General features: G+C 36.1%; 1 protein-coding gene across 1 annotated transcript in view; it reads right to left on the bottom strand.

Annotated features, from left to right (window-relative positions):
• Positions 1–16,230, bottom strand: part of Naa15-16 (N-alpha-acetyltransferase 15/16) — a 261,582-nt gene that overhangs the window by 226,980 nt on the left and 18,372 nt on the right. Inside the window, exons 2-4 of the mRNA XM_081738223.1 lie at positions 9,243–9,327; positions 4,465–4,727; positions 2,712–2,861 (exon numbers count right to left, since the gene is read on the bottom strand). Of these exons, the coding sequence (XP_081594349.1) occupies positions 2,712–2,861; positions 4,465–4,727; positions 9,243–9,327 (498 nt within the window). The remainder of the gene's footprint in view (positions 1–2,711; positions 2,862–4,464; positions 4,728–9,242; positions 9,328–16,230) is intronic.

Genomic DNA, 16,230 nt, shown 5'->3' with positions numbered 1-16,230 from the left:
GTGAAGTACAGTAGAGTAACTGTCAGCGAACTTCCATTTCTTTGCAATGGTTTAACCACTTGGGACCAAAACTGCCATTTAGGTCACTAATTGGTCTATTTAGGTAGCCAGCCAAATTTGGTTACGATTGGTAAGTAACCAAAATTGGCCAAACCGAAAAGCGAAGTTGACAAGAAATGCTTGAAAGAAAGCTTGACAAATTTTAAATGCAACAGGCATGAAGATCATTAACGATCTCCTTAAAGTAGCACACCAAATTTCACTCAGATGAATTAGGGCTAAAGATCAAATCTGGTGCCGACCAAAGGCCAAAACCGACGATGACCAAAATGTGTATGTGTGTGTGTTAAACTCGGTTAAGATCGTTTATAATCTACTTTACATACTTTAAAATTTAGTTGAATGGTCATGGTCGAAGTTTCGTCTTCTTGAATACGAATTTAACGTATCTTATAGCTGCTATCAGCAAACAATGGAGGTATAACATTTATCTCCATATACAAAAGAAGTCTTGAGTGAGTGAATGACTGATCAAGGCCCAGACTAAACCGCTTACGCTACAAACTTGAAAATTTTGACAGTGCATAGGATCTGTGGCGTAAGGTACCACTAACAAAGGATTTTTTTGGAAATTCGACGGAGGACGGGGAAAATGAGAGGTGGGAATTATGTTAAAACCTCCATATCTCAAAATCTCTGAAAGGTAAAATTTGGTATATGGGCTTCCCATTTATATTCGACACGTGATTCACCATTAAATAATAATAATAATAATAATAATAATAATAATAATAATAATAATAATAATAATAATAATAATAAAGTATTTCCCCTGGAACGGAAGAAAATGTGATAACAGGATGACCATATCTCGAAATCCATTACGATTAGTTTTGGCATTTCGACTTGCCATTTAAAATAATTAAAGACATTTCAACATTGTTGGATATTTCCCCTATAAGGGAAGAAAAAGTGGTCGGGGTTGTGACCGTTAAAAATAAAATGGCCACATCTCGAAATCCCTTCAGGTTGGGGACATTAAATTCGGTATTTAGACTATTCATTTAGACGTGTTTCAACGCTGTTGCATACTACCCCTATATAAAAAAAAAAAAAAAAAAAAAAGAAATAAAGGATAGATGTTGCAATTGTTATAATAAGATGGCAATACCTTGAAATCTCTTAAGATTAGAGATAAGTAAGGATGTGAAACCTGGTATATAAACTAATTCATAACAAATTGGTGTATGTCACAGCGTTTCTGAAAACCCCGCTTTTAACGAAGAAAAGGGAGCAATTTATATTTTTTCCCTCATTATATAGAAACGATTCTGAAGCTGTAAGTTTCATCATCTAGGGAAAGGGATAGAGTATATTTTTGAACACATTCCTGAGCCAACATGACATTTTATCATTTCACTTTGACTGAAATGCATATTCTAAGGGAAAAAGGAGGTTTAAACTTTTCGCAGAATATAATGCTATAAATATATTCTATACTGAAATATGATGTGCAAGGCCGTAAACCGAGCAAATACGGAACTACGGGGGCAAAGTCCCTAGCTAGCCGTAAGCTACAAGTGGATATTTCAGTTTCCTAATTTATGGATTTTTATCATGTTAAAGAGTATATTCGTAATTTCTTCAACAGCAGGGTGGAAAAAAATATCTTTTTAAAATTCATTTTTGTTTTTTGTTTAAATAATCTTTTTATTTAAATTAAATCTTTCTCCTCGTATAATACAAGTTGCGAACTGAAGGAAACATTAGACATTAGTATTAAATGTTAATTATTCCATTTAAGTGAAAGTATTGGGAGTTGAATTTTGAATTAATCCCCAATCGTTAATCTATTTCAATCCTAAACAATGTTTCTTACGCATTAAGGAAGAAGTACAGCAACGTTTATCAACATGACACTACTTTTCATTTTTCACAAAAGTTACTAATATTTGGCAGGGGCATATTTTTAAAAAAACCGGAACTAGCTTGTGGCACGAAATACATATAAAATACATAAATTTCGCCTCAAGATAAAAATAAAGTTTTGGAGAGGGGATCAGACCCCTCTAAATACGCCCCTATTATCTGGGAGCAAACAACAGACGCGCACACAAAAGAATTTTCGTCTTAAATGTCCATGGTAATTTTCCCGATGGAATAGTTAACGATTTAAAAACCCTAAGTTACAAAGAGAAGAAACCCTGTTACCCGTTCAAAATGATATTTTCTCCTAATCATCCTTTGCATGACACTCGTTTTCATACTGTGCTGTGATTACTACCTTCCATAATAGAAATAACAGAACAGAAACAGGAGTTTACTAATTTTCACTTTAAATTAATTTATTTCGGAATTTGACTTAAATCAACGATTTTTGAAATGAAAAAATCAAATGATTTAAATCAATACATCCTGTTTAATAGGAAGCATACAGCTGCGACTAGCTCAAACGAAAGTGAGTTTGAGTTACGTGGTTCACTTTTAAATTTTGAGTTTGAGCGTGAACTTTATAGTCTGAGTTTTGAGTTGAATTACGCTTGTTTCACACGTTTTCTTTTATAACCCTGACTCAATAGTGAGTCATCAAGAATCATTTCTCGATGAAAACTTGGAAACAAAAATAAGCCTGCACATCAATATTAACCTGCGTGAAACAATTATGTAATATAAGTCCCTATCTAGAAATTCTACGAATATGTAAAATACACCGAATAGGAACTCACCACCTGAGTTTTCCGAAACGCCTCCAATATTTTCAAAGCCATTTCGTAATCCTTAAGCAGGTGATATGCCATTGCGAAACCAATCCATGAAGCACGTTGTGTTGGACGCAGCATAAACAGCTGGTATCTTGTGTCCTGTGAATGAAGTATACACTACGAATTAATTACACTTAAATGATGACTGGATAACATCTACGTAAATAAAAGACTTCCATTCTATACAATTCCACTGGCGCTAGCTACATGTTATCATTGTTACTTTTATTTCATAAATAAAAATAATTATTAATAAATAAAACGCCCTTTTCCAAATATTAATTCACATACATGCCTCACATCTCTTCTTTACTGTCTAATCTTAATTGGTCTTTCTGTTCTTGTTTTCGACCTTTCTTCATCGTTTATGTTACAGTACAGAAAACGGGAAAAAAAAGTCGAGCACATTTTATCGCTAGCCTAAAATTAAGGAACACATGAATATACTCTGGTTTATCTTCATTAGCAATTTCACCAGTAAATCATTAATTGATTGACAGTCACAAATTAGCAAACTGTCTTAATATAGCGATTTTACAAGCAAATCATTGATTGATTGAATCATAAATTAGCTTAGCAATTTCACCAGCAAATCATTCATTGATTGACAGTCACAAATTAGCAAACTGTCTCCACATAGCAATTTCACCAACAAATCATTGATTGAGTGACAGTCATAAATTAACAAACTGTCTCAACATAGCAATTTCACCACCAAATCACTGATTGATTGACAGTCACAAATTAGCAAACTATCATCATACATGTTGCGTGATCAAACAGTCATGCAACGCATAGCACAAATATTTTATCTTTTGTTTCTCTTTTCTCTTCTCGTGACTGGATGATAATTGAGGCAAGAAATTTGCACCACTGTGTACACATTGAAGGATAGAATTTTCATTATCTATCGAGTTTGGGTTACGAAGCCACCGCGGGTCGCTATGCAGACACACATCCCGGGAGCGTGTCAGATGCTCCCGAAGTGACAGACCGACAGTTCTCATCGGGGGCAAATTGACAGATAGCACTGCAGCAATGGAGATCAGTCTCCTCAAATCCTTGCGCAGGGTATCTATTCACGAGTAGTGTCTTACGGCATAGCAGATAAAACTGAGAAAACGTTAAAAATATTTCCGTGCAAAAATTACAGCTATGCAAGAATAAGTGCCACGTCATTCCTCAAACCTGTTGAGTATTATCAGTGGTTTATAGAACTTTGAAAAGATTTTTTTTCTTATGGATATATATGAACTCAACTTACACAACCCATCCGTATACTTTGGAAGAATTCCACGCCAACATCCAACGAATTCTAAATATTTTACATGAACGCTCCAGAGCGTGTTCAGGAACATGAATAGAAGGGTGCACTTATGTAAAACAGTAGATGTTGACCATTTTCCACATCTTTTGCAGTATTTCCATGTTTTGCACCACTTTTTGATCACCGTGTATAACAAAAAGATTACAATGTGACATACATAAGAAGTATGCTCACGTTACACATTACAAAAAAAGAAAAAAGAAACATACTTTTTAATGTTTAACCCGTCCCTGAAGGCGACGTCAGTACTACTGGCTTGCATATAATTGGGGTGTACAGTACACAATACACACATACAAATATAAAACAACAGACGTCTACTACTCTTTCAACATATTACAAACAATAATCCTAAGAACATAACTTGCCACTCACCCGATAACCCTCCAAATCCCTCATCTGTATCTGAAGCAGAGATAAGTCTCTCAAAATCTGTATGTTGTCCTTCTCCCATTTCAATGCGTTCCGGTAACACTTTATAGCTTCATCATATTTCTTATCCGATCGTTGTAGCAAACCATACACATGCCAACACACGTGAGACTTTAAGTCGTTCCGCAACCCTCGTCGAACATATTCGTATGCTTCTTCTTTTCGACCCAAACAATTTAGGGTCAAACCCTTCATAGCTAACGTCTCTGAAAAAAATAAACTGAAATTGTCAGTCACATCTTGAGAAAAAATAAAATGAAAGAAAAAAAAATTATTAGCGTAGCCTATTCATTTCATATCAGTGCTCCCCAGTTTACAGATGAAACGACTGAGATATCGATGCAGTAGTTCTGTAATAGGATGGCTTTAAAATGTTGTTTTGAAAAAGCGTTCATTTAAACTTCTACTCCTGCAATTGGGATCCTATTTGGGAAAACAGACGTTTTGGACATGAACATGAAGTTGCTGAGTAAAATTCTTGACATTGTTACTTATTAATGTACTCTATAGTATTTATATATACAGGGCGTTTCAAAACAACACCGACAACGTTTGGGAGATGATTCCTGACACCAAGACAAGACAAAAAGTATAGACCAACTTGGGTGCACAAATGCTTTCTTTCGGAGTTATAGGCTGCCGAAATCAGGAAAAATTAAACTTTAAAGGTCTATAGCTCCAAAACTATGGGACTTACCGAAGACGGGTCAAGACTTCACTGAGGAACTAGTATGTGCCCTATCCAAATATCCACGTTTCAGAATCCTTCGGTACTTCCACAACAATTTTTGTAGAGGTAGCTGGTGAGTACTTCAAATTATATGCTCGTAGCCAAACTCCCTCTATAAAAACTGTTGTGGAAGTACCACAGGATTTTGAAACATTGATTTTTGGATTGCGCAAATATTGGTTCCTAGGTGAAGTCTTGACCCGACTTCGGTAGATCCCATAATTTTCAAGCTATGGACCTTTAGTTTTATTTTTCATGATTTCGGCAGTCTATAACTTCGAAAGGAAGCATTTGTGCACCCAAGTAGGTCTATACTTTTTGTCTTATCTTGGTGTCAGGGTTCACCTCCCAAACGTTGTCGGTGTTGTTTTGAAACACCCTGTATAAAGTTGTTCTCGCATTGAAACAGACGACCGAAATATTACTTTGCCTATCTCTAGGCCAGTGGTTCTCAACCAGTGTGTCGTAACACAATGTTGTTACCCAGTCCCATAGGATGTGTCGCCAAATTTTACAATTTAAAAATCATGAAGCATTTATTCAAGTCAACTTTGAAACAACATACCAGTCCACAGCTCCACGAGTTCCAACAATGCTGAGTACTATAAAGAAGCACTACTTTATAGAAATTTACAGATTTTAGAAACTTATAATTGTATAGTTTATAATATCATTAGTAATTTTAAAAATCAAACAAGTGTGCTACTATGTCATGAGCGTTCATTAAAATGTGTCATCAATCGAAAAACGTTGAGAACCACTGCTCTAGGCCGCGTTTAGTACCTTCAGGACATACAGCTGGCTATTCAAGTTACATATACAATGAAACCTATGTTGGCCACCATCGGTTCTATTGAAAAGTGGCCAACTTACAGAAAATAAATATGATTGGTGTATTTTTAGAATAAAATTTCTAGTATTACTTGATTGCAAAATTTTAATAAGCAATGGCACGACAGCTAGTTTTAAATAATGTACAGTCATGGTCATAAGTATTCGTACAGTGCAAACGTTGAAGAAAAGACACATATTTCTGCCATTAGGTAAATAATTAGACGCATGTGTTGTGCGAGACATATGCTTCATTCAGCAAAGAATATTCACAAAATAAACGGAAAACAAAACATAGATTGATTTGCTACAACAATGAAAAGAAACAAACAATATGCACTGTGTGCTGGATATAAGTATTCGTACAGCAAACGAAAAGTTCTCTGGTTATGAATGACAAACCTAAATACCTTACCTGAATACTTCGTATTCATGCCTCGCTTTCGAATAAGCTCCCTCAATCTATTGGGCATTGAATGAACAAGAGACGTAGTGGTTTTACGTGTAATATTCTGCCACTCTTGCAAAAGTATCTCTTTCAGTCTAGTTTTATTAGTTATTTCATGTTTTCGTATGCGCGTTTCCAATTCACTCCACATATGTTCAATGGGGTTCAGGTCTGGGGACTGCGCTGGGGGTTTTCAGGGTATGAGGCGTGTGGTATAGTAACCACATACGCACAAGATCGGCGGTATGTTTTGGGTCGTTGTCCTGTTGGAAGTAATAATCTTGTCCAAGACCCAATTTATCCACACTCTTCTGTAAATTTCGTTTGAGGATGTCTAAATATACATATTTATCCATCGTTCCGTCAATAAATAAAAGCTCTCCAACGACCGCGGTAGACATACAGCCCCAGACCATAACCCCTCCACCACCATGCTTAACTGTCGCTTGTATATTCTGAACCTCAAGCTCATTATTTGGTCTTCTCCACACTAAAATTCTGCCATCATTGTGAAAAATGTTAAATTTACTTTCATCTGTAAACAATACCTTATCCCAAAAGCCTGTACTTTTACTTACATCTCCTGTGCAAACGTTAAGCGCCATTTACTGATTTTCTTATTGATGAATGGTTTTCGTCTCGGTACCCGCGCTCTGTACCCAGCTCGACTGAAAAGTCGCCGAATAGTTCGTGAGGACACTTGTTTCCCGAAGTGTTCATGTACATATACCGCTATCGCTGACGATGACACTTTCGGGGTTTGTTCATAATTCTCAACACTACCCGTGTTTCCCTCGTAGTGAGCTTTTGTGACACAGTTTATGTATATTGTTTTCTCTTTATATCGTTCTAATATACACTGTACAGTCGAATGACTTCTGTCCACCATTTCTGCGATTTGTGAATACGATTTGTTCTTCTGAAATAGTGACAGAATCAGTTTCCTTTCCTCGGGTCTGGTTTCTTTCCTTTTCCGCCCCATTATCTCTTTCTAGGTTACAGCGAACACCACCTCACACTTCACCTGACACTTCGAGCGTCTCAGTAATGACTATCTAGTCTCTGCCTGCTGCCACTAGTGATTTGGTGGTACTTGTCTAGTATTATTCTGCGGTGTACGAATACATATGTCCAGGCAAATATCGCTCTGCCCACGCATTTCTTTTATTTGTACATTCCATAGTAAGGATATTTCTACGAATTCGTGTTGCGTCTACTCTTCCAACTGCTGGGACATGTCTGTGTTGGAGACATAACTCTCTCATTCACCATTTGCCTGTCAATGCATTGTTAATTGTGGCACAGGTGCTGTATGAATACTTATGTCCAGTACTGTATATACAGTAATCATAACAATATACAGTACTAGAAAAAATTACTACAGTATGTTTAATATATGTACTTTTACCTTCCTGAAAATTAGTCTGGTACACTTAGTTATTAAGATTGAAAACACAATAATACAAACTATAAAATAGAAACATCTGTAGGCAGTTTATTGAAATTGATATTGTAGCACACTGAGGTATTCAGATTGAAAACAGAAAAGCAAAATTATAAATTGAACAATTTATGAGCAGTTTATATGACTTTTTTTGACAGTAACAAATATTTTCTGTAGATACCTTTCGAAAAAATAGCAAATCAGTTACTATACAAATTTATTCATGATGGTTCATTCTAAACATACTTATTTTACTCCTTTTGGCACATATGCGCATTCTAATTTTGTAGTTAACTACCTCTTGTTAATGAGCTACCAGCGTTTTCCTCGGAGCAAATTATGTTTTGAGGGAATTCATATCTCAAAAACTCCACTATCTTTCGACAAGCCGTCAGGTGCCAATAGTTGGCAATTGACATGGTTAGCTTTAACCTTGAAAATTTTCCGGAATTACTAAAGCTTCCCGCTAATGAAAGGAGCTGATATAGCTAATGGTTTTACCAAAACAGACAGGATAAACAAATATGTACAACCATTTCCTGAATTCCTGTACGTATTTTTTCATATTCACATCTTCCTTTGCCACCCCTTTATGAGGGTAATGTTCTGGTCACTGACCTCCAAGAACAAATCGTGCGAATCTATGCTTCTTTGTGTACAGTCACAAATCTGCCTCTCATATGAGAATGCGAATAAGTTAAGAAAAATAATAAAATGGTATTTTGCGTGGCCAAGATACGCAGGTAAATTTATCATTATCATCATAGGGTAAACACTACTTCAATGTGGCCAACTTCCAAGATAGACAGGTGGCCAACTTACAGAGTAATAAGTAACGAATGTCATGGGAAAATGCAGGTTCAAGACGAACCAGACCAAGATAAGCAGGTGGCCAAGTTCACAGGTTTTACTGTATTATATAACAGGGTTTTACTGTATTATATAATTTTTTTTTCTTATAGTTAGTTAGGTTCTACGTAAATCCAATTGGTGATTTTGCAGATTCCACCTGGAGTCGATTTCCTGCCAACGCTCAGCAATATGGTTGGGTTCAAGTTTGTCTCTTTCAGCATCGAAAGTATGTGAGACTATAGTTTAACGTGGAATCCAAACTACATGAGCTCCCACCAGAGATCGAAACGGAGTTTATGCTCATACAATAGTATCGATTTCAAGTACACACAACAGAAGAGGGCCTCAACAAGTTGTGTTTTAATTTCACTATAGAACTCTTATTAAAAGAAAATTAAATTTACATAACATCTTACCTCCATGCTCTGCGAATTTTGGATTTGAAAGAATCTGTTTGGCAAATTTCAGCCCATTTTTGTACTGTTTCTGCTCGTAGCATTTCTGTGAAGAAAATAAGAACATAGTTAATAACAGTAATATTACAGTAGAAATTCATTATACAATTATTTTGCTTAGTAACAAACGGAAGCAACCAGTGATACCCAGGTTATTCATACCTTCAATGTTTTAAAAATTGACTACCATAAATTATGCAATAACAATGCTTACACAGAAAGTAAAACAAAGTCTAACTTCATGTACAAGACACAAACACTCTTACAGCCATGTTACTCTAATTTGGCACTATAACAGTGGTAAACCATCTAGCATGGTAAGGCAAGGCAGTATCTGCTACAAATCGTAAAGAAAAATAGTTCAATGTGACGATGCAACAATAATTAAGTTCCTTTTTGCTCGACGGTGGATGCGGTGGTTTTCCTCATGGTTCTCCTGATTTCTCCCACAATCTCATTCCCATCAATTCTTTCATAATCTTCCCCTTTCAATAGTCATTTCTCTATTTTAGACTAAAGGATATAACTGTCGGACGTTAAACTAGAAATTCCATTTTAATTTTGCTCGAAAATACTTTTTAAAAAACTAAATTAGTTAAAAAAAAAAAAAAAAAAAAACAAAGCTCGACTTGAATTTTAAAACTGCGAGATCCGTTAGAATGACCTTGCAAGGAACAGTTTCTTTTCAAGATTCAACCGTTACATAAACTATCCTGTTCACTACCATAAAGTATGTCAAGATATAGACGTCGCAATTGTGAAAGGTCAACCTGGATATCGGACTTCAAATCCATACTTATTTTACTACTGTAGAGGTTCGTAAAAAACAGTGCATTGTCTTCGCTCCCTAAACCTCGCAACAAACAAGACAACAATAATGCCACAAGCTTGACATGCGCATATGTATACTTAACTATATATATATATATGTACCTGTTAATATATGGACTCGTTGAGAATAACAGGTAAACAATGGAACTTGTGATTTAAAAAAAGAAAAAAAACTTATAAGTTGACTTTGGCACTTTCGAGTTTTGTGTCCCTTTCAGCATCAAGGTTATATGAGACGTGGACCTACAGCTTAACGTGTGATTTGAACCGCATGAGCTCCACCGGGAACCGAACCCGGGTCTCCACCCCCAAAGATACGTAACCCAACCGTATAGCCACGGAATTCTTCAAGAACAAATTGAGTTTAAATAATCTACCATATCATAAAAATTATGCAATGATACGGAAATTACGTACATTTATCAATGTACCACTGTGACAAAAAGAGAAAGATACAATGAAATAAATTTTGCTTGTAGGTGTGATTTTGAAATTTTGAGTTGTGCAGTTCGATATCTTCCAGGCAACCTTTCCTAACTATTCAATTCACTACAGCAAAAAGTATACTTTCACATCCAAATCATAAGGCGAAAACACTGGTATTATACATATCTTTGATAATGCTAAGTTGAACTCAGAGATTTATTATTTAATAACCTGTTTGAAGCAAAATGTTTTCTGTCTTTATTTATATATGTTTTCTACCTTTATTGGCTTCTATGGCAGTATTTGTGCCTAACAGCTACACCAGACTTCAGCAACCCAAAAAATTAGACTAGCAGAGTATAACTTAAAGCTGGGGCACAGCCAAATACAACAATACAGGAAACCATAACCATCTCACATAAAAACAACTATTTCAATACAGACAATAGGTTTCAATTCAGTCCTATCTGGCTGGCCCTTTTCAGGAACAAAAAACACAATCGTTCAAATGGCGCCCACGGACCACAGAGCACTATGTGGCAACAGTGCCTCCTATATATATATATATATATATATATATATATATATATATATATATATACCTCCAGGGTTCTTGACTGGAGACCCGAATTGCACTATGTGGCAACGCCGCAGATAAAGAACCATAGATTAGATCTACCAATCCATCAAATAATTAAATGGATTCTTGCCAGATGACAAAGTCAATAGACGTTGACACTAGCACCACTTATTACATTAACAATCGATGTAATTAAATATTTGATGGATTTGTAGAGCAACGCTAATAGTTCCAAGTTGATATGCGATATTGCCACATAGTGAAATTTTGATTACCCATAGCGGATGAAGGAGGCCCCGGAGGGCATTCCATCATATAACACTTTCGCTTTATTTTGACCTGTATAATAGGGTTATGTGGTCCGTGGACGCCATTTTTAGAACACCCCGAGATATATATATATATATGGCAACGTATCTCCACTCTCTTCATAACAATCCCTGAAGATGGATATCTGCATTCGAAACGTCGGAAGTCAATATTTTCACCTGGTTGATAGGCCGAGGAAACTTCTTGGAGATCAAGTAGCCAAGAAAAATTCAATTCTTTCTACATACACAATGTTTCACTTCCAACTAGTGCCTGAGAGCGCATTTCTAAATTATAAAATATTACCTATCTATCTATCTATCTATCTATCTAATTATATATATATATATATATATATATATATATATATATATATATATATATATATATAAAACTTTCACAGACTTAACAATATAAATGTACAGTATATTTTCTCAGTGCTTATTTCTACCGGTAATTGAAGCGTACCTTACTAAAGTCCCGCAAACAAGCTAAGAGGTCTATTGAATGCAAATTAGAACATGGAAATGATTCTGCATTGCATGATTATTAACTGGTTTGCTTGGATATTATTAGAACTTCCTTTCTGAACACTCTTATTATTGCGTTGTGGCAATGTTTTTCGCTTGATAGTATAATAGTGACAAATCAATTTACTCGAACGTTGACCTTCAAATGCATTTTTTCTTCCTTTCTTATTTATTTCGTGCATAATAATAATATATGCAAAGCTTAAAAATCTACTACCGGCGAAATAGTTTAATATTTTATGAAGCATACATTATGCTCTTCACTATCATTGCCAAAAATGCAGTACACGCACACTTTTTATAATAACTTGATTGAATTAAACTGATGCCATAAGAGTTTTTTTTCTTTTTTTCTTACAGCAAGCACTAGTTAACATATTCAAAATATTGCATATAATATGATGAGTAAAAGGATTCATTAAATAAGTCTTTGATATCCCATCTCTGTTTTAATTCGTTAGAACTAAGGTCTCAAAGACATTCCACGGCTTTTATCATTAGACTGGTATTAATTGAAGGAGTAATTTGGATAAGGGCGTATCGACCTATTTCCGGTAAAATGAGATATACATATTTTCTGCAAGTTTGGGCATGTCCGCATGTGTCTAGGTGGTGTTAAGGTAATACCTCTGCTCCGTAGCGAACGCCTGTCTCAAAAAGAAAAAAAGTGTGAATACTTAGTTAATTGGATAAAGGCGTTTGTTTTTCTGCTTTCCTGAAAAATTAACGAATTGCTAGTTACGCCCTTATCCAAATTTACCCCTCAATTTAGAGGTCATTTCTATAATAGTCATTTGTTACAATTTTATTTTTCAATGTGTAACATTTAAACATCGTTAAAACTTTCAGTTTAATGTTAAAATTTTATACTTACAATCTTGACTGCTTTTTGATTATTATTATTAAGGCTATGATTTCTTTTAATTCACTCTTTTTATTATGTAGTAAACTGTTCCAAATCTCAACTTATTTTCAAACTTCTTCCTCTATTTATGGCAATATCCCTTAATTTTATTTCCAACGCTTTCCGTAACAATTACATATCTGTAATTTTCCTAATAACTGACGTATTTTCAAGACTTTATGATTTTCCTCTAGTGCATATGTTGCTAATGTTGATTTTTCTGATTGGTTTAACTCTACATACCTTTTTTCTTTTCCTCATTTCTGGTCTTAAAAATACGATCCGATTATTCATTGCCAGGTCACATTCACAAAGCATTGACTATAATACCTGGGGTGTTCAGTCGATCGTTCTTGATATATCAAGGAACATCTGATTTATAAAGGTGGCATGTGAATTGTTCTTTGGTGTTTACTTAATAAATTACCTTATTAATGTATTATAAAGAAAAGTTATGATTTGACAAAGGGACACTTAGATACATCATTTTGACCCTGAAAATAAGAGCACCTCCATGGAACATCACCACAAAGGAAAAAGTTTAAGGGTGTATCGGCCTACCATTAATTCTGATCAGTACTGTAACACACTTACAAAATTAAAAACACGGACTCGACAAGTTCGTCCTTAAATTAAGCCTCACATTCAGTACAACAATGCTCGCTCTCATACTAGTGAAATGACAACAGAGCACATCTAGTACCTCGTTCAATATACCATGCATACAATCCAGATTTGGCTCCATCAGGTGTTCATCCTTTCCCCAAACTTATCTCAAAAGTTATTAAAAGCTCATGCTTCATCATTACAGTTCTAGATTTCAAAGGAAACCAAACAGTTAAGTTACTTGGAAATGACACGTCACATTACGAGACTGAAAAGCTATAAAAAGAACTATTCTTAACACTTTATCAAACCCACCAATATAGCAGCACTTCAATCCTAGACCTAGACTCAAATTTCTCGCCAAATAATTATGACCTGTAGGTAGGATAATGGGATACGTGGCTTGCACAGAATATACGAGAGTCACATCAAAAGCTGACTGGACTGCCACCGACAAAAAGATCTGTAAGTGGCCAAGAGGGAGTAAGAGAACTAGGTAGTATTAAAGATTTATTTCAATCAAAACAGCTACACTTTCTTTAGATTTTCCCAGTATTCGCTATAAAGGACTTTCTTAGCGAGCACTCAACTTCTGAAAGGATAACTATGTGCAATGAAGCCTATGGTGGCCACTATCAACTCCATTGGAAACTGACCAACTTACAGGAAATAGATGTTTACTGAAATAAATACTTTTCGTAATAATTTCTAATGCAGCAATTAGGAAATAATATACAGTAGAAATTTATTACAGAAACAAACACGTCCTATAAAATAAATATCTACCTTAGATCGTCACCTGCATTTAGATTTTATTAGTAATTTCAATATGCTAATTAACTATAAAACGCTAAAGCTTTTTTTTTTTTTTTTTCAAAATTTTGACTTAAATCGACAATTAACTTAACTTTTAATAACTCACTAAATTCCAGAATTTTACGATTCGATTTTCAAAAGGAAAGGTCGGTTTTTAGTCCGGACCAGTTGGAGCTTTGGTAGAAAACACCCAGCGACTCGACTCGCAAAACTACGGTCATGTACCCTAAAATAACTTAGTTTTAAGCACTTAGTTGTGTACTATGTAGATGTTAAATCAATAGTAATTCTTTCATACTCTTAATATTTATATTTCAGATAATTGTCTCTCTAGCTGTAACCTGTATCATAATAATAACTATTTACAAAATTTTTCCTTTGTCACCTATTACATTATAGTGATTAATTTCTAATTATGTGGTTAAAAACCACGAGATCCAATAATGTGGACCCTGCTCTCTTCCCTATTTCGAATATCTGGTTTTCCCTCGCTAGTTTAAAACTAAATAAATGAAGTTTTCTACGTTTGTGCTTGCGTCGTCTGCAACGGCTTAGAGAAGCCAGAAGTTTCTTTATATAAAGATGATTGCTTACATTAGTCATTATACAGAGGTTGTTCAGCCTATGTTTGGCCGGTTTCGTTCCTTCCCCCTCCCGGGCAGAATCGACTCACCCGACCTGGCTCGTGGCGTCCTGAGGTTGTGCAGTGGCTTCCTGGGAACGGACTTGTTTTTTTCCGCGCGGACGACAATAACGCACAAAACAGGACCATTCTTCTGAGTGCTGTGCTAAATTTGTTTCCAAGTGTGTGGGTTTCCGCTCTGTGACCAAAATGCCGCCCAAACTAAACCCGTTTTGGGAAGGCTATGTAGCGGCTCTTTATGACGCCCACTTTAGTGTTTGTCATCAGAAAACAGTGCAAGAAGAATGGTTGCAACGTCAGTTTAAGTGGAATAAAACATATTATTAAAAACTACAAGGGCAACGAAGCTCCACCATTTGGATCGCAAACGAAGTTGCCTAAGAAGCGGGAATGCACCAAGGCCACCTCCACCATACAGCGGAAACTACGCAAAATGGCAATGCAAGAAAATCCGCCAACACAAAGGTGTGTGGTTAATCGTCTTGACGTGTCTTTGGGGACTGTGAGCCGGACGTTACACCATCAACTCAAGCTGGAAAAAGTCATGAAACCCCGCGCCCATCTTCTCACGGATGCCCACCAAAAGGAACGAAAGTGTAACGCCCGGAAGATGTACGTCGTAACGCTCGATGAAGCATGGATTTACCTTTCCGACTGCGGCAAACCGAGAGCCGTCATGTACCGAGAGAAAGGCGCCAAGAACTTCAGAAGGTGGGTCCGTGTCTGTAAAGAATCTTTCCCAGAAGGGTTCATGGTCGTTACTGGCTACTGTTACCAAGGTAAACTGAAGGTTCGTAGGGTGGCGAAGAACTGCAAAATAAATTCGCAGTATTTTCAGAAGAAGATCATGTACGGAAATGACGCTAATCTGGTGCGCATTCACATGGACAAGGCCTCATCACATACCTCAAGATCGTCCCTCGCATTCTACACGGAGATGGAGGTGGCAAGTAATATACAGGTGTTACCTTTCAATGAGTACCTGTTAAATCTCCAGATGCAAGTACTATGGACTATTGTGGATTTGGATTGCTGAAGCGGGCTTTGGGAAAACGCGTGTGACAACTGTGTAAGGACTTTGGAAAGCTGTGCAAAGGGAATGGGACAAGATTCCCCTCCCAGTTCAGAGAAGCCTATTACAGTGGAAATTACGCTGTCGGGCTATTGTTAGGAACCAAGGGAAACACATCAAGCACTTACGGACCTGGCGGCATGGATTCTTCTAAACTTTTAGGTAAGTCGAAATTGGCCAAATGTAGACTGAACAACCTCTCTAAATATTTAATAATCTAGGCGTGACAACG

This window comes from Thermobia domestica, chromosome 14 (genome assembly GCF_964235325.1).
Source record: "Thermobia domestica chromosome 14, izTheDome1.hap1.1, whole genome shotgun sequence".
NCBI lineage: Eukaryota > Metazoa > Arthropoda > Insecta > Zygentoma > Lepismatidae > Thermobia > Thermobia domestica.
Note: the sequence above shows the minus strand (reverse complement) of the source record. Positions and strands in the feature narration are given on the sequence as shown.